The sequence below is a fragment of the Geotrypetes seraphini genome, chromosome 6 (assembly GCF_902459505.1).
Source record: "Geotrypetes seraphini chromosome 6, aGeoSer1.1, whole genome shotgun sequence".
Taxonomy (NCBI): Eukaryota; Metazoa; Chordata; class Amphibia; order Gymnophiona; family Dermophiidae; genus Geotrypetes; species Geotrypetes seraphini.
In genome coordinates, this window is record NC_047089.1 from 142,271,488 (window position 1) to 142,291,465 (window position 19,978).

General features: G+C 40.9%; 1 protein-coding gene across 1 annotated transcript in view; it reads left to right on the forward strand.

Annotated features, from left to right (window-relative positions):
• The window catches only part of LOC117362914 (multidrug resistance-associated protein 5-like), a 324,462-nt gene that overhangs the window by 161,188 nt on the left and 143,296 nt on the right, over positions 1-19,978 (forward strand). The window contains 2 exon segments of the mRNA XM_033950006.1: positions 12,179-12,304; positions 14,709-14,808. Of these exon segments, the coding sequence (XP_033805897.1) occupies positions 12,179-12,304; positions 14,709-14,808 (226 nt within the window).

The window sequence follows — 19,978 nt, forward strand, 5'->3', positions numbered from 1 at the left end:
ATTGGCTGGCCCGGAACATCTTCTCCAACGTTAGAATTGATGTCGGGTGGCGATAATTGGTTGGCCTCACGCTGGTGAAGATAAGCAGGGAGAGCTAAGACCTCAGCCCTGGCCTGTTTCCCGATTGTGGTGGCTTGGGGGAGGGCAGTGAGAAGGGAAAGGAAGCAGGCTGGGGACCCCTGCTTTAGGCAAGTCGCGAGCCATTTGCTGACATCCCTCCAATTACAGCAGTCGCGGTCTGTATGCAATTGTCCTCTCCACAATCGGAAAACTTGTGAAGTGGAGATGACAGACCACGGGCCGCAAAATAGTCCCTGGAGGGCCGCGAGTTTGAGACCGCTGCCCTAGAGTGTCCTTTTGCTGTGCTCAGATGTCTGGTTGCTTGGACGTCCCAATAGCTTGTTTTTGTGCGTATTTCATTTGAAAATCTTTGTATTCGAAAATGACCAAAATAGATAGATGTACTAAGGGCCAAAAAGGTCATTTTTAAAAAAAAAAAAAAGATGTCTTGCTGTTTTGAAATTTTACAATTTCTCTACTGGATTTCTTTCCCAAAACGTCCAAACTCAGACTTAGACGTACTATTGAAAATGTTCCTCCACATGTATAGCCCTCGATGGAGACTGCCTTAACTTTGCTGTTTGGGCTGAAAACATTTTAATGGCTCCTCATACATGATCCACATTTACCATGGCCTTGGTCCTGTTTTAATGAGTATTTTAAAAAACATTGTTAAAGCCTTTACCTAGGGAATATTAGTAAAAATATTACAGATACACATTTGATTCCCAATCAGCTTATCCTTACATTAGCAACCATAGCTTTGACCAAAAATTACTTTTGGCTTTGAAGATACTTTTTATAAGCAAATAAAAGGCACTGTGATGGGGGCTTCTATGACTTCTGATATCATCAATCTTTATGTGACAATGTTTGAAAATTATTTTTTAGAATTTTTTTGTGTGTGTGCTTTTTTTTTTTCCTTTTGCTTGAGTAGCATTGCTCACCTTTTAGATGTCACCTGCTTACTTGCAAAAATTCTCTCTTTAAGCTCTTATACAGTATATTTATTTGTCTTTTTAACACCCACACATGCATTTTCACGCTATTGTTCCAGGTTTCCTGGATGACATTATCAATTTCTGTATGCAACTACTGGCTCATCAGCTTTTAGCAGTAGCTTCACTTTTTATTACTATAAGTTGGGGGGTGGGGGGTTTAGTGCCTTCAATTTGTATCATATTTGATACAGCATATGTGCTGCAGTGCATTTGCAAGTTCAACATGAGCTTCTCAGCGCAGACCTCATAACTCAGATAACTGGTATTTGCTTATTACAGTACAATTTGTTTTCATTGCTTTATTTTGTGGATGCCACTTCTCATTAGTAGCACTTTGCAGCTTTAAAAAAAATATATTTTTATAAAAAAAATTGGAAGGTTTTGCATGAACATATATTTTTGAATATACATTTCTTGCATGTCTTTAGATTATGATTTTTAATCTTTTTTGGCAAGAATGTTTTAAGTTGACTGTCGCCACCTTTTTAAACAGCACATAGGTGGTATTTAAGTTTTTGCTGCTCTTTCACATGAAGCCCTCATGCAGAAAGTTTTAGCCAAAAGGTAAGAGTTTGGATTACACTTATCATTTGGCTTTATTTGGGATAATTTCCTTACCTTTGTTCCTTTCTATTTATAGAAAATTTCTATAGTAATCATTAATTAATTATAAATGTAAATGATCCACTTCTTAAATCCACTTCTTAAATCTCAACAGAAGAAAAGCCTCAGGTTTATTTTGGTAGAGCATAAGAGGGGCATAATTAAAAAAAAAAAAGTCTAAGTCCCCTTTTAGCCTAAGGTCTTAAACGTTGAAAATAGAAGCAGGGAAAATGTCCATTATCAAAAAAAAGTCCAAAAGGAGGTTTATTTTTTTGATAATGGCCTGCCTCTACGTTCAGCTGTTTAAACGCCCAGACCACCACTACGTCTAAACTTACACCATATAATCAACCTACAAAAAGCCTAAGTCCCAAACGCCCAAAACAAGGGCTTTTAGGCGAAGTCCTTTGCCTAAAAACTGGATTCTGTAACCGGTGTCTGTCAAAAACAACATCGGTTACAGAATCCCACCCCCCTCCTGGCCCGCAATACCCGAACCCCCGACTACGTTCAGGGCAAAAGGAAACCCAAGGGGTTATTGTATAGGAGTGAAATCATATGAATAAAGAACACAAGAATTGCCACTGTTGGGACAGAGCAGTGGTCCATCGTGCCCAGCAGTCCACTCACATGGCGGCCCTTTGGTCAAAGACCAGCGCCGTAATTGAGACTAGCCCTACCTGCGTACATTCTGATTCAGCAGGAACTGGTCTAACTTTGTCTTGAATCCCTGGAGGGTGTTTTCCCCTACGACAGATTCCAGAAGAGCGTTCCAGTTTTCTACCACTCTCTGAGTGAAGAAGAACTTCCTTACGTTTGTATGGAATCTATCCCCTTTCAATTTTAGAGAGTGCCATCTCGTTCTCCGTAACTTGGAGAGGGTGAACAACCTGTCCTTATCTACTAAGTCTATTCCCTTCATTATCTTGAATGTTTCAATCATATCCCCTCTCAATCTCCTCTGTTCGAGGGAGAAAAGGCCCAGTTTCTCCAATCTCTCACTGTATGGCAACTCCTCTAGCCCCTTAACCATTTTAGTCACTCTTCTCTGGACCCTTTTGAGTAGTACTGTGTCCTTCTTCATGTACGGCAACCAGTGCTGGACCCAGTACTCCAGGTGAGGGAGTACCATGGCCCGGTACAGCGGCATGATAACCTTCTCCGATCTGTTCGTGATCCCCTTCTTAATCATTCCTAGCCCTTTTCGCCACCACCGCACATTATGCGGACTGCTTCATCGACTTGTTGATCAGAACTCCCAAGTCTCTTTCCTGGGAGGTCTCTCCAAGTACCGCCCTGGGCATCCTGTATTCATGCATGAGAGTTTTGTTACCGACATGAATCACTTTACACTTATCCATGTTGAACCTCATTTGTCATGTCGATGCCCATTTCTCGAGCTTGGTTATGTCACGTTGCAGATCTTCGCAATCCCCTCGCGTCCTCAATACTCTGAATAACTTCGTATCATCTGCAAATTTAATCACCTCACTCGTCATACCAATGTCCAGGTCATTTATAAAGATGTTGAAGAGCACAGGTCCAAGCCCTGCAGCACCCCACTGGTGACGCTCTTCCAGTCTGAATATTGTCCATTTACCCCCATTCTCTGTTTCCTATGCTTCAGCCAGTTTTTAATCCACGTGAGTATTTCACCCTCGATTCCATGGCTTGCAATTTTCTGAAGTAGTCGTTCATGTGGAACCTTGTCAAACGCCTTCTGAAAATCCAGATATACAATGTCAACCGGGTCACCCTTGTCTATCTGTCAGTTTACTCCCTCAAAGAAGTGCAGCAAAGTCGTCAAACACGATCTGCCTTTGCTGAAACCGTGCTGACTGGTCCTCATCAGCCTGGGCCCGCCCCACTTTCTGAATGACTGCAGTCAGTTCTCGCGAGTACTGGGAGAACTGACGCAGCCATTCAGAAAGCGGGGCGGGCCCAGGCAGTAGTGTAGAAAGCACGCTCCTGCCAACCCATACACTGTTGGACCACCAGGCTTAAGGGGCATTTAGAAAGGTACTGTGGGGCGGGAGATGTATTAAAAGGAACGGCTGGCGGGCAGGCCATGTTTTTAAAGGGTGGGCAGGCGGTGTTTTAAAAAGGTACTGGGAGGAGGGGGGGTCATCTTCGCTCCATAAGATGCACCCACTTTTCCACCCCCTTTTTTGGGGTGGAAAAAGTGCGTCTTATGGAGCGAAAAATACGGTAAGTATGCCATTTATACACTTGCCAATGCCTGGAAAGATGTAATTAGATCAGCATTACATAATACTTGGCATAAACTTTGGCCATCAACAATGTTCAGTGAAAATGAACTTGTAGAGGAAGACTTTGAAGATTTGAAAATCAGTGATGAAATGGTAATGATATCAAACCTCATTGCTTATGCTGGAAGTCTAGCGCCTCAATCGAGAACTGATAGCCAATCACGGAGCGGCATGGGACCAGGCAATAAGTACAAAGGTCATGCTCCTGTATTGTGCGCGCTCTGCAATGAGAAAGGCAGTCATCCAGCAGGAGACCGCACTGGACCACCGCAAGTTAAAAAAAGGTACCGGGGGGAGATATATTTGCTCAATAAGACACATCCACTTTTCCACCCCCTTTTTGGGGGTGGAAAAAGTGTGTCTTATGGAGCAAAAAATACAGTATGTAAGGCGCCTTGAACCTTTGTAGGCACAGTGTTCCGCACAAATATCAGATTAGAATAGCTAAGACTAATTAGACCTTTCTTCCATGATCACCACTTTGCCATATTGACACAAATGCTTGTGATATCCCAATTAGGCTACTTCAGCTCTCTCTATGCTGGCATAAGCTCAGTCCTCATGCACAAGCTACAATTGATACAAAACATTGCAATAAAACTGATATTCAAACTAAAAAAATGATTCCATCTCATCTTACTATAGCAGTTTCCACTGGTTGCCTACCAGTGCATGCATCACCTTCAAAATATTATGTATAATGTTTCACATCTTATATGGGAGCTCCACCGAACCACATACAACTTCTCACCAACATTTGATCATTATCAATCAGAAACCTCAAGTCACTGCTTCTTATCCTCCCCTCCCTCAAAGGAGTCAGAAATAAATGCATATTTAACTCTCTATTCACCTACCTTGGCACTAAGATCTGGAACAATCTCCCCAAATTATCAAGATAGAACCAAACTACCTCAAATTTCAGAAGAAACTAAAGTCACTCCTATTTGAAAGCATATATTTTGTTGACACCTAAGTACTATGGTACCTCAACAAACCACTCAACATTTCAAATTCTAACCGCCAAAGACTCTGCTTACTTCATTATCCCAGATATCATGATCTCTGTTCTAAATCAACTGACAGTACCTCACATCTGTACACTAAGGGGTAGATTCTCTATAGTGCATCTAAACTTAGGCGTGCTTTAGACGTCCAGAAAGCGCAAGTATCAATTAGTGATACTTAGACATCTCCTAGACGTATGAATAGACGCTGAGCGCAAGTTAGACGTGGCTTTGTGAAACGTCATCTAGACATCTCTACATGGCCGGTTTTAGACGCCAGATAGACGTCTCTACGATGTTATATATCTAATATAATAAAATGGTAAGCCGCGCATGCGCACTTCCTAAGTGTGTGCCGGTTTTACGTGAGCTGTAGCGACACATAGGAAGTGCGCAAGCGCGGCTTACGATTCTTTGAAAGACGCGGCAGTGGCTACTCTCACGATCCCCGCCTGCGTCGGACTTCCGACACAGGTGGGGATCATGAGAGGAGCCACCGCCGCGTCTTTCAACTAAAAAAAAAACAAAAAACAAGGCGGATGTCGGCCCGATGGCTGGAGTTCACCGCTGAGTCCGGTGAGGAGTGCTTCCTCAACAGGAACCATCGGGTCTAATTCAAATACTCCCGGCAGGTCGGGAGGGGGCGGAGCAGGCTCGCACACCTGGCGGGGACCGGACAGGAACTAGACTCCCTGCAGGAGCCAGCCTGATGGCTGGAGATCACCGGACTGGACAGGGGGAGCAGGTAAGGGGGTGCTGCAGTACAGGAGGAGCAGGGAAGAGGTGATTCTGGACAGGGGGGGAGGTTACAGGAAGGGAGGCCTACTGCTGGATAGGGGAAGCAGGGAAGAGGTGCTGCTAGACGGGGGCGGGGGAGGTAAAAGGAAGGGATAAGGGTTCCTGCAAAGGAGAAGAGCTACTGCTGGATATGGGGAGCTGGAAATGGGGTGATGCTGAACAGGGGGAGATAAAAGGAGAAGGGCTACTGCTATATAGGGGGAGCAGGGAATGGGTGGACAGGGAGGAGGTAAAAGTAAGGGAGAAGGGCTGCTAGCACCCGTTAATGTAACGGGCTAAACAACTAGTATATATATATATCAAGAAGTACTCTTTACTGATTTATTATCATTATTTCAGCATTGTAAGCTTTCACATAATTAACCCAAAGTATAGGATCATTAAAAGGATAATCAAAACATAGTATACCATTTTGTAAACTATATATTTTTTGTAATATATTAGTTTTAGTGGGAGTTGATCTGGGAATATCAGTGAGTATATTGAAAAGTATGACATGCTATCCCTCAGTCTAATCCGCTGTGCTAGACAACGAACCATGCAATAATAGCTATTCTGATTTGATTATGCTACGCCTTATAGGTAGGGAATGGCAGTTAATTCTGCTAGGAGACAGAAAAACACTGCTGTGTTGTATCTTTTTCCTTTATGATTTCAGAATTGTAGAGTTTACCATTAATACAAACTAAAAAAATATGTTATGTTTAAAAGGAGAACTAGAAGATGAAACGTACCAAGTGGGTGTTGAACTTAAATTATCAGTATGGAAGGTGGGAAACTGTAGATGTATGCTATAGAGAAAGTTGTACAGTAATGTTATAATCAACTCCTATTAGAAGTGGAAAGAATAGGACTTTGAACACCATATAGGCTTCTGATAAACCTAGTTTACGTTCCAGAAAGACTGGCAGGAAAGGCACCCTAAGTCATCCAATGAGCTTTCTCTGGATTTCCCAGAGACATTATTTGAGAGAGGATAGTTTAGAAGTGATATCTTGCTCTAAATAACACTCTCCTGGTCTTAAAACATTGCTACAATCAGTTCATTTTTCAGACCAAAGGTAAATCCCATAACTTACACTGGCCCAACTTAAAAACAGAATAAAAACACAGATCAGACCTGAATGTGGCTTCTAGTTCATAGGAAGAGGAAGTAGCCAGCAGCACAATGCTGACCTCATTGTGACATCATCAAGGTGCACCTGGAAGGTAGATATGCCACAAGTAAAAGACAAGCCAGGAGTTGAACCCACAACCTCCGGAAGATCATTACAGCGCTTTTACTCACTGAGCTACAACACCTTTTACTCCAGTGTCTCTGGCTCCCCTGTCATAGCATACCTTAGTGATGTGCTAAGGTATAATCTGCTTAGCTATCATCTCACAGTTAGTTGAGACAAAAGACTGGTAGCTCAATGGTTTAAAGCACTGCTGTCATGGATGCAAAACCCATATTCTTATGTATGGTTCAATAAATGTAACATGGAGTCAAATTGTGCTGTTTTTTTATCAAACGCAAGCTCAACTTTGTAATGTATTGTGTGTAGTATTGCTAATGTGTTTGAGATGAAAATGAGATGCGATAGGTCTGTATCCTATATAATAATACCCTAGCCGCGCATGCGCACTTACCTGCGTGCTTCCATGATCTATGATCTGTGATCAGTAGGTCCGTGGCCAGCAGGAGTGCACGAGGGACTATTTGTGCACATACCTTTCTCATGCCAAGATTTTCAGTTAAGATTTTCCTAACTTTCTATCAATGTTTACGTAGTCTGCTATGGTTCTCAAAGTCAGATGGCGATTTTGACGCACAATTCGACAAGTTTTTGTGGCCAGGCAACTCGGAGACACACAGCACAGCCGGCTACTCCCCCCACCCCTCCCGCCCTCACTCACCACCAAAACCACCACCGTCAAAGCCTCCTCCTTCTGCCCAGCCGGGAGGAGGGCTCTGAGCCGCTGAAGACTGTCCCTAATCAGCTTACACGGTCCCTAAAAAATGAACTTTTTCATCTGAGGCACGAGGCTGAGGTGACCTTCCTCCTCCGGCTCACTAAAGTTCTGTCTTGAGAAATTCAAATGCGTTGTTGAAAAAGCAAGTGACCGGAGGACGCTGGGAGAGAAGTTGAGCGGCCTGACAAAATGACATCGAGGCAGTCAGACTCTGAAGAGGACGATGATTTGTCCCGCGTTTTCAGTGATGATGAGGTCATTAAAAAGGATTTCATTTTCTGATTCCGTGCCCTAAAATTTGAAATGAAAGAGGTACCTATGGATGTTGAGGCTGCTTTGATAGAGATTTGCCAAGAATTGAGTGAGATTGGCAAGACAGTTGAGTAGATGGAGAAATGTGTGGATTTAGTGGAACACCTATCTGACTACTGTTTCCCAACATCAAAAGGACTAGCAGTCAGGGAGAGAGACAGACAGATAGATAGAAAGGGATACAGAAAGAAAAGAAGAAAGACACAGGGGCAGGGAGAGACACAGAAAGACAGACAGACAAAGGTGGCCAGGGAGAGAGACAGAGAGAAAGAAAGACAGCAGGAGGGAGAGACAGACAGACATATAATTCTAGAACCCGGCGAGGGCTTCTTTTAGCCGAGGCATCTGCTGCTTTTGCCGTTGGGTGAAAGCCGTCACTTGCTTGGTTTAGAATGTATGCAAGGCTGACAGGCGTGCCCATTTCTGCCTTAAAATATCAGCATGAGAATGAGTGGCCACTTCATAACACTTTAGGGAGAGGCTTCTGTTTTGGGTTTGGGGGAGGGAAGTGGAGGAATGCCAAACTTAAGATTTCAATTTTTGACCCTTTTTTTGCCTTTTTTGTCAGGGGGGAGATCAAACGAAGAAGGGCTGCTGTTGGATAAGAGGAACAGTGAAGGGGTGGTGGTGGACACAGGGGAGGTAAAAGAAAGGGAGAATGGACAGGGGGAGTAGGCAAGGGGTGGTGGTGGACAGCCAAAGAAAAAGAAAGACAGAAATATAGAAAGCGGCTAAGGAGAGAGAGACAGAAATAAAGACAGACACACACGCATATATTCTACCACCAGTTAATGTAACGGGCTATAAGACTAGTGAAGTATAAATTTGTAAGTATTGTTCTGTTTCACATAGGCGTCGGATGCGGAAAATCGGCGTTATTTGCGCTGCAATTCCTTAATACATATTTGATATTTGTTTTTCTACCAGAAAACCTTCCAAATCTTTAGGTATTCCTTTGCTTAAACTTATTTGAGTTGATCCTTAAAATGATCTGCAGCAATTGTCAGCAGCCTGTTCTCTGTCATCCTAGGCCCCCTCCCCCACCCCAACACACACTCCTGCAGCATAATATCCTAACCCTAACCGTGAAAAACAGCAAAGTCTACCATATATATATATACCACTTTGAGAGCTAATAGGAAGCTGTGAAAAAGAGGTATGCTGAGGGTGGGTTTTGAACTGGGGAGCATGAGAAGATGGACAAGGTGTAATAGAGCACATTAACCAGGTGAGCCACAAATGCCATCTTGCTGTCAGAGGAAATGTTTCCTCCCATGACAGCTTAGGATGTCCTAGCCATGGTAAGGAGAAAATATGCTTGCCTGGAAAGGGAAATGTGCACATAAATATGGCAAAGTCCACCATGTAGACCCTCTTATAATAGCTAATAGGAAGCTGTTAGGACCTTATTAAAATGAGTGATGGTGGGATTTGAACCGGTGAGCTTGAGAGGTTGGACCAGGTGCATTAACCTGGTGAGCCAGAAATGCTTTCTTTGAGCTGAGTGTGACATGATAGCTAATGAGATGATACATAGGCAGGTCAGTCAAGTATGATATGAAAGGGCAGTGAGACCCATTTAAGTCAAAGCTGGTGTAGCTCAATGGATTAAACTCCTGTGCTAGTCGTACAGAGGTTGTGAGTTCTACACCCAGCACATCTTTTTTAATTGTGGCATACTACTTTGAAGGTGCGGCTTGATGATCTCACAATGAGGTCAGCTTTGTGAGGCTGGAGAGCTCCATTTTGCAATGTGGGAAAATGCATGTTAAGGTCTGTATCTGTTTTTTCTCTTTTTAAGTGCTGAGAAAATGAAGTAATGTGTGCAATAATGATATGTTTCTCATGTTCTTTCTTTGCTTTCAAGAAAGAGCTGATATTGCAGCACTGTTTATTGAGAAATAAAGGGGGTTCTTTTTAAACAGGAATGAGTAAATTATAGTATTGTTTGGGCAGAAATGTACTTTGTTATCCATGCAATATAATGTGCTTTATTGATATGGTGTCATTAAATTTATTAGGATGGAGACAGAAGAAAACAAATACCTATTCAAACTCAGTATTGAAATTATAATTGCAAAAACAGAAAGCACGCCTAACTTGCGTCTATAGGGAGCCGGCGATATGAAAGTTCAAACTGCATTGAAATAAAGCAATAGACCAGCTTTTCATTCGCCTACAATTTAGACGATATTTAGACGCGGTCTGCCGCCTAAGTAGCGTCTAAGTAATGCCTGCCCCTTACCACGCCCATGTTCCACCCACGTCTATAAACTTAGACGCATCTATACTTTATCTAGATGTCTGTCCTGCGTCTATCTTCTTTGGACGTCTAGATAACATCTAGTTTCGTCTAAGTCTCAATTAATGCTTGTTAAGACCCTTAACTCGATCATTATCCACTTAAATCGGATGTCTAAAGCACGCCTAAGTTTAGACACAGTAAAGAGAATCTACCCCTAAATATCTAATGACAGATTTGTGCTTCTCAATATTGTTATCTCAATATTGTTTCTAGGTTGTGGTGTACCTCAGGGATCTCCTTTATCCCCTATATTTTTTAATGTTTATATGACATCATTATGCACTTTACTTTTAGATTCAGATGAATTTCTTTTTACCTATGCTGATGACATTTTTATTCTGCAAGAAGTTAGTCCAGAGTTTAACAACTTTACATCTAAGATCCTTTCTTGCATTTTCAGACTATTAAATTGGTCTCCTCAATCCTTAATGAAATTACCAAGACAAAATAGTTATGGTTTGGGCCTAATTCTCCTGACCTTCCTGACAAAATTTCCTTGGAGTCTGGTGAATTGTTGTTTATTGAGAGATCATCTAGAATACTAGGTATTATTTTGGATTTGAACTTATCTTTTCAACAACAGATTAGTAATCTAATCAGGAAAAGTTTTTGTATTTTATGTAGACTAAAATCTGTCCGTCCATTGTTTTATCAAAGTTATTTTTTTACTCTTGTTCATTTGATTATACTACCCAATTAGATTATTGTAATTCAGTCTATTGCAGTGTTAGTAAAGCAAATTTAAAACAATTGCGGTTGTCACAAAATACCACAATTCGACTGATATTTAATAAAAATAGATTTGAGCATGTTACTCCACTGATGAAGACTTTACATTGGTTACCAGTAGAATCTCGAGTGAAGTTTAAATGTGCATGCTTAGTTTATAAAATAGCATAGGGTCAGTTAAGTAATCAAATTGTTTCTTTAGGGGTAAATTCTAGAAACACCTGCGCCTAAATTAATTAACAAACATAATTTAAAATGGCAAACAATAGCACTGTTAATGTGCCTACCGGCACCTAAATGATATACACAAAACGCCACTATGGGCATGACTAATACTGGAAGTGGTGTTAGGCAGCCTAATGTGCCTATGTATACACAATTCACTACAAAGATAAGCACCGGAAATGTAGGCCTAGAAATCCCTGGCCTGGACTCTGCTACACTGGTCCTGTGCGATTGAGGCTGGTGGGAAGGTACCCACTCATGCTTGGGATAGAGCTGCCAAAGGCTTCTGGAAAATTCAGACAAACTGGATAGCGTCACCCATCTATGGTAAAGTGTGTCCTGCTGTCCTTGGAAAACATTGGCTATGGTCTCAACTCCCTTCTGACATCACTTCCTGGTGCTCTGACGTGACGTCAGAAGGGAGCTGAGGCCATCACAAGGAGGAGGTGAAAGATGATGCTCTTGCTGGTGAATGTTTTAAGAGCTACATGGGCCCTCGCCAAGACGGCCCCTGAGCCAGTCCTCATCCCCCTTACTACACCACTAATACTGACTATTATACTTATCTATTCTGACTGCTTTAGCACTATCCAATTAGTACTAGGGCAAACTTGGGGTGAAGCTGGAAATTATCCAGGTACTACAGATATTCAGTGCCTGTATTCAGAAAGCTAATCATTGTGGACTGCTAAAAAGATAGTTCCGACTATACTAGGTTGGTTCTCCAGGTATGGCACTGAATATCAGATGCAATTGATATAACTTCCAGGTGCTTCCAAACACCCAGATATTCAATGCTGGTATCTGAACAGTGGCCCAATATTGAATATTGGGCCCTAAATATAAGCTGATGCTTTATAATGTTGCCTGTGTTCGAGTAAAATTTATTTGATGATTTTTATATTATTTTAGTACCTTGTAGACTGTGATGAAGTTTTGTTCATGAAAGATGGATACATTGTTGAACAAGGCACACATGAAGATTTAATGAAAAAGAAAGGAGACTATGCTATGCTGTTTAACAGCATACAGCAAACAGTAAGATTATACTAATTTTATAAATATAATTTTCAAAATTAAGCTGTCTAATTGTGAAATTTTATCTGTTAAGCAGAGTGTGTGTAAGAGTACCCTAGGTGAACATTTAGATTTATCCCCTGCCCCAATTAACTTTCACACTTCTAATCTAGATTTGCCTCTCCCTAAGATTTTGATAATTGAGCATCACACAAAAATCCCATATACTCGTAAATGCAGGTTAAAGTATATGCTGATGACATTTTTGAATTTTAGGACATTATTTTGGTTTGACTGCTGCTGCCCTAAGCCTAATGGTTGAGCCAGCTCTACTGTTAAGATATCAGTGGGGTCCTTATGCTATTAAAAGATAAACATTATTTAGAATGAAAAATTAAGGTTTCATTGCAGTTGTCCTGAAGAAATGTGACTTGGTAGGTAATGAATAAGATTTCTGCAATAGTTCTGACCATTTAACTCTATTGAACCTTTTTAAGTAGAAAATGGCAAGGCAATATTCACCTTTTCTCTATTGTATATGTGAATTTCATAACAAGATGCCTTATTAGATACATTTTCAAAAGTGTAAAACATCCATAAAACTAAATAAGCCAGTACTTGGATGTTTTTCTCACTAAAACGTCCAAGTAATGATTTTTGAAACAAAAAGGTTAGGCGTTTTGTGGGATGTTTTTCCTCCAGAATGTCTAACTAGTAAAAGGGGTATGTTAGAGGCATGTTTTGGTCAGGCCTTAGACGGCTATATTTGAACCTTTGCAAAGACATCCTGGATGGAACTTAGATGTTTTAGGCTAGACCTGTTTCTGATTCTATAAACGGCACCTAAATCGGCTGACACCTAAAATATAGGCATTGGCTGTGTGTCATTCACACTTAGGCACCTTTTACAGAACTGCAACTAGCAGTGCCTATGTAAAAAGGCACCTGAAATGTAGGCAAAGGGTTTTAAAGGCCTATATTTCAGGTGCCTAAGTTTTTGGAGAATTGCACTTAGTAGCGTCTAAGTCACACTCCGCCCATTGAAATGCCCATTTAGGCATTAGGTGCCACTAAGTGCCATGTGATAGACACCTATCTTTTATAGAATTGGATAGGCACCTATCACACAATTTATTTTTTCAATTATTGAGCCTATTAAGTGTATTTTGCCAATTAAGTTAGGTGCCTAAGAGACACCTAACTTTAGACACCCTTTATAGAATCAGCACCTAAGTGCAAAGAAGGTGCACAAACTGACCAGATAACTACTGGAGATATTAAGTAATGAGCCACCCACACTTCCCTGGTGGTCATTGACCCTTTCCCCCCTATAAAGATATGAATAAACAGTACATACCTATCTCTTGAACAGCAGTATCTGGTATAGGAATCCTTAGTAGAGCATCACATAGATATTTTAAGTAGCCTGGTAGGTGGTCTAGTATTCTAGTGAACCATAGAGATGAGGAGCCAAGCCCATAAGCCACTCTAACCACAACATTTATGGCAGAAAGTATGAGTCCACCAAAACCCACCAAAACCCTATTATACTACATAGTAAATGACAGCCTTTAAAGGTCTAAATGGTCCATCCAGTCTGCCCTATAATTGCATGCTTTACAATTTAATAATTAAATTAAACTGTCTTTTTTTTCTTTGCTATTTCTGAGCCATAGACCTTAGAAGTCCACCCAGTACTGACCTTAGGTTCCACTCCAGCCTACCCAAACCATCTCTCTTGCGTGATTCAGACCATGAAAGCCTGCCAATTCATATTCTAATTAGAGATCCTCTGTGTTCATTCCATGCTTTTTTGAATTCCTTCACTGCTTTCCTCTCCACCATCTCCTTTGGAAAAGCATTAGAGGCATTTACCACCCTCTCCGTGAAAAATAATTTCCTAACATTATTCTTAAGTATACCTGTAGAACAGTACTGCTTATTAGGCCCTTAAGCCTAGGGATAGAACTGCATAAATTCATAAGCAATCATAGTTGACAATTGTTTTGTCTAACTTGTATTGTCAGCAGAGCTTGCTGTGCCTGTTAGTGCTGGCTAGGAACTAAACCCTTATCAGTGAGTGGAGTTGAACCATACATTGTTTATTCAAGCTACATGCATTTTGGGCCAAAAAATTACCTGTAGAAAATATGGATGAAAATCTCTGTGGGTAGTTTTTATGTGAGTGGTAATCAAAACAAAACTGCTTACATATTTTTGCTTTAATTATTGATGTAAACACTCCAGAAAAAAAGTTAGTGGAGAGGGTTTGCAGCAATTACGATACTTTTATTATTATTAATTTATTTCTAAAATGTATATTTTGTTCTAGTAATATTGACCTTTTAAAGAGCAAATGGTATGGTTTTAATTTAATAAATCTGGTACTATTTCTTTTCTTTTGCAATGAAAACCACTCTTGCAGAATCTTCTAACAAGCAGCTTAAGATGTAGCATGAAAACAGCTACAAATGCCATAACCAGTTATGACTCTCTATATATTTTGCAAGAAAATAATGGTCAAGGTAGTGTATTATTTGTCTTATACTGTAAGTACATGTATGTCTCCACAAAGTAATGTTATAAAGAGGTAACTAGTTAATAATAACGTGCCCACTTATGCAGTAGAAATTTCAGCCACAGCAAATGCACCAAACCCCATTCAATTCCTATGGGTTTCAGTGCATTTGCTGTGGAAGAATTGCTACTGTGGCTTTGTAAAAGGGGCCTAATATTGTGAAATTTGATGAAGCTATTCAGAAACTGTTCATGATTAATTGTTGTGTAAGTCCTAAAAATCAGTTCATTTTGATATATAGTAATATACTGTTACCTGTTGCTTCTTAATCCCCCCTTTTAAAAAAGCCGTGCAGCGAAAGCCCTTAAGCGCTTTAAATCTCTATGGACTTTGGGGCAACTACTGCAGTGGTAGCTGCTAGCGTGGCTTTGTATAAAGGGAGGAAAGGGGGAAGGGCTAAATGTGGTACTTGCAAAGTAAAACTTAAGATGTATGTAAATGTAAAATATACTAAACTTTAACATTTTTTTTATCATGTTATTTAAAATATTTGTAGACCACCTTTTCGGTCTTCAAGAGATCTCCTAAATCAGTGTACAAACATTTAAAAAAATAAAAAAAATCATGATATGTGGAGGGTCATTTTTGAAATGACATCTAAGTCCGAGTTTGGATGTTTTGTAAAGTGCGTTGTTTTGTAGAGAAAATTTATTTATTTAGATTTCTATCCTGTTCTCCCGGGACTCAGAACAGGTTACAATTGACATTCACAATAGATTACAGGACAAAGGTATTTGTAGAAGACAGGGGAGGGATAGCCTGGAAAGGGAGGAGGGCAGAACTGGAGGAGGAGTGGGAGGGAAGTAAGGAGTCAAGGGGGAGGAGCATGGAATAGGAGAAGGGAGAAGAGAAGAAGGAAGGAAGGAGAGCAAGGAGGAGGCAGATTTGTTGGCACTGTTCAGTTGAAGAGAAAGGTCATAAGCGTTTCCTGGAAAGTCATCAGCGAGTCTTGTGATCTTATCTGGGCAGGCAAATGGTTCCAAAGATGGGGAATGAAATGACTGTATGAGCGTTTACGAGCTGCTTCCATTTGGAGGGATCTTCCTGCCGGGGTGCATAGACATCTCTCAGCTTCAGAGCGGAGTGGGAGGGCAGGAGTGTATTGAGGGAGTTTGGATATGATGTAGGCAGGGGTGATGAGGTGGAATCTCTTGTAGGCCATTACAAGGGCTTTGAATACATAGCATTTGTTAACTGGTAGCCAGTTTTCTGTGTGGAGCGCTGGGGAGATGGGGTCGTGGTAGTCAAGATGGATTGCAGAGTTCTGGACTCGTTGGAGGTATTCTTTGGCAGTGATTCCATTGAAGATGGAGTTACAATAGTCCATTCTGGAGAGTACATAGGTGTAGAGGAGTTGGGATAGGACAGATTTAGTGATATACAGTTATATCCTTTTTAGCTGGCGCAGATAGTAGAAGGAGGTGGAGACTACTTGTGAGATATGGGTTGAGAGGGAAAGGTGGCCATCCAATACCACCCCAAAACTGCACACTTGGTCCTTTGCTGTCAAGAGTGTGGCATCCCAAGATAGTGTTGGGCAAGTGAAGCTGGTGTTTTTCTTTCTGATCTATAGGAGTTCAGTTTTGGCAGCATTCAGTTGGAGTTTGTTGACTGTCATCCAGTTCTTCAAATCGGTGTTGAAGGTTGGTAAGTTGGATAAAATGGTCTTTGCCTAGCAGGAGGAGAAGCTGAATGTCATCAGCATAGGAGTGGATTTTAATGTATTTTTGGGCAATATCGATAACTGGTCTGATGTACAGGTTGAATAAGAGCAAGGACAGTAGGTCACTCTGGGGGACTCCATGCTTGATGGATTTTGGTTCAGATTTTGAAATCGCAAAACTTCTATCTTTTGGGTTTTTTTTTTAAATGACCTTTCTAGACATATTCGTCCTTAGTGCATCTATCTTTTTTGACCATTAGGAAAAAAAAAACATCCAAAAGAAAAACACACAACACAAGCCATTGGGATGTTGGAGAAGCTAGCATTTGTAGTAGACTGGCCATACAGACATCCCATCAAAGTAGTGGGCATCCTAGGGGACACTGCAGTGAACTTCACATAAAGGGTCCCAGGTACACATCTCACTGTAACCCCCTTACAGTGTATAGGGAACCCTTCAAAACTCACCTAAAACCTACTGTACCCAACTGTATACCACCCCAATAGCTCTTTTGCCTGCAGGTGCCACCTATGTCAGTACAGTTTTTAGTGGGCTCACACATTCTACTATAAGTGTACTAGTTACATTGGAAAATGGGCCTGGGTCCCCTTCTCTGGAGTCCACCATACTGGCCACCAGGCTATTCCAGGCACCTGCTTGCTGCTCTACTAGGACTGGCCATAATATCTGCTGCTGTCATACAGACAGATATTCAGTATACAGTTTAATTAACATCTTTGGGGGTGGGAGGTGATCAGTAACCATGGGGAAGTAAGGGGGACCCATGTCTTCATCCCTCCGGTCGTCATCTGGACACCTTCTTGGCACTGATTTGCTATTAAAACAGACTTCAGAATGGTCTCTGGGTGGGAATCTTTCCTGAAATTATAAACACAGGTCAGCTCTCCAGCCCCGGAGGACTGAAGGAGGCAAAGCCCAAAGTTCCCTCCCCCTCCCCCAGTGCACTGCAGCACACAGTACACAGTTGCTGATCTGCCGCCAATCCGGCACAATCAATGCATATATTTGGCAGATTAGGGGCTGGGGAGTCCATCCCAAAAATTTTTTAATCAAATCGAAGGGTTTTGAGGCAGAAATAAAACTTTGAAAAAAAGATTGATAAAATCCGCATCACTCCTCCATACACACCTCCCGGTTCTGATCAATTTTTTTACTATCCAATGGGATGTTCCCTGAAGACCTTGACCAAATTGTGATTACACCAATTAGAAAAACATCAAAGAATTTTCTAGTATTGCATTTAATTTCAGACCCATAGCTAGCATTCCCTTGTCTATTAAGTTATTGGAGGGTGCGGTTAATATTGAACTGGTTAAATATTTGAACAAGTTCAATATATTGCATGATAATCAATCTGGTTTTCAGTCAGGTTGTAGTACCAAAACTATCATGGCCTCTTTAGATTACTTACACTCACTTTTTAGTCAGGGTATAAGTGCTCGATTTGAGCAGTGCATTTGATCTGGTGGATCACACTATTCTTTTGGATTGTTTAGAATCCATTGGAATCTCAGGAAACATTTTGAATTGGTTTCGTGGTTTCCTGGGTAAAAGATTGTATCAGGTGTTTAAGGATGACATCTTCTCATTTTGTTGGAAAAACTCTTGCGGGGTACCCCAGGGTTCCCCTCTTTCCCCTACTTTGTTCAACATTTATCTAGCTTCGCTGGGAAATTGGTTGCATAGCTTAAAGCTCAAGTTCTACATCTACACAGACAATATTACTATAGTCATCCCACTTACTAGTCTGTCATCTGAATTTATAAAACTCCTTGCAACCACTATAAATCAGATTGAGCTTTGGATGACGGCTTTTAAATTGAAATTAAATAAGGAAAAAACTTAATTTTTTCCGGCAACACCTAACGACAAGCTCAAAGAAACAATGATACATGTGAATGGGTTGGATTATAACATAGAACAATCCATAAAAATACTGTGTGTAACATTGGATAAACACCTTACATTGGAAAAACATACTAATTTGACTAAGAAATGTTTTTCGGTGCTTTGGAAGCTTTGTACCATTAAGAAGTATTTTGACGAAACTTCTTTTCGTCTGTTGGTGCCATCTTCCATTTTAAGTATTCTTGAGTACTGTAATATTGTATATGTAGGGGCTCATATGAAATTTTTAAAGAGATTGAGAGTAGTCCAGAATACCGCTGTTCGCCTTATTTATGGTTTAAAGAAATGGGAGAATATCACTCCTTTCTCTCTGAAACTGCACTGGTTGCTGGTGGAGTCTAGAGTGCTGTTCAAGTTTTCATGCATCTGTTACAAAGTAGCTTTTATTAATAATAATAATAATAATAATAACAGCTTATATACCGCAATACCGTGAAGTTCTATGCAGTTTACAAAGATTAAGCAAAGGTACAAATTGATTGACTTTAAGAGGGGAGGAAGAAAGAGGGTTAATAGGAAAGGAAATCCATTTTTGAGGAGAGAGTGATCAATAGAACAAGTTAATTGCTATAGAGGGGAGAGAGAAGAGAGGATCAGTTGTCTAGATACTTTAGGAATAGGTATGTTTTCAGACGTTTTCTAAATTCCTTATAAGTAGTGGACGAAAGCAATTGTTCTAGGTCTTTACCCCATGATGCTGCTTGGTGCGAGAGAAGATGTTCATGGTGTTTTTTCAGTTTACAACCTCTCACTGGGGGGGAAACGAAGTTGGAATGTGAGCTTCTCTTGTGTCTGTTGGCTGAGAAGACGAAAAGGTCAGTTATATATTTAGGGGCAAGTCCGTGTAGTGCTTTGAAGCAGAAGCAGGCAAATTTAAACTTTACGCACGCCTCCATTGGCCGGTAGTAGGGTGTCACATGGTCAAACTTCCTCAGCCCAAAGATCAGTTTGACCGCTGCATTTTGCATCAATTGTAAACGCTGCATGTTCTTTTGGGAAATTGCTAAATAGGCGATGTTACAGTAGTCAAGTAGACTCAGTACGAGGGATTGGACTAGGGTTCTGAATGCCACTGTATCGAAATAAGCTTTAATGGATCTGAGTTTCCAGAGAGTGAAAAATCCCTTTCTGATCAAGGAGTCCACCTGGTCTCTCATGGTTAGGCACTGATCCAAAGTTACACCTAGTATCTTTATGGTAGGTTGGATACGGTAATTAAGATTATTGATACATAGTAGTGATTTGGTGTCAAGCGGATGTGGCGAAGCAACGAAGAAAGTTGTCTTTTCTGAATTAAGTTTGAGCCTAAAGGTTGTCATCCAGTGCTCCATCACGTTTATGGCTTCTGAAGCTTTAGGAATAGTTTCAGAGATAGAATTAACGAATGGGATGATGATCGTAAAATCATCTGCATAACTAAATAGTTTTATCCCTAACTGGGTTAGCTGCGTGTCTAGTGAGGACATGTAGACGTTGAAGAGCAATGGAGATAGCGGAGACCCTTGTGGCACACCGGATGGATTG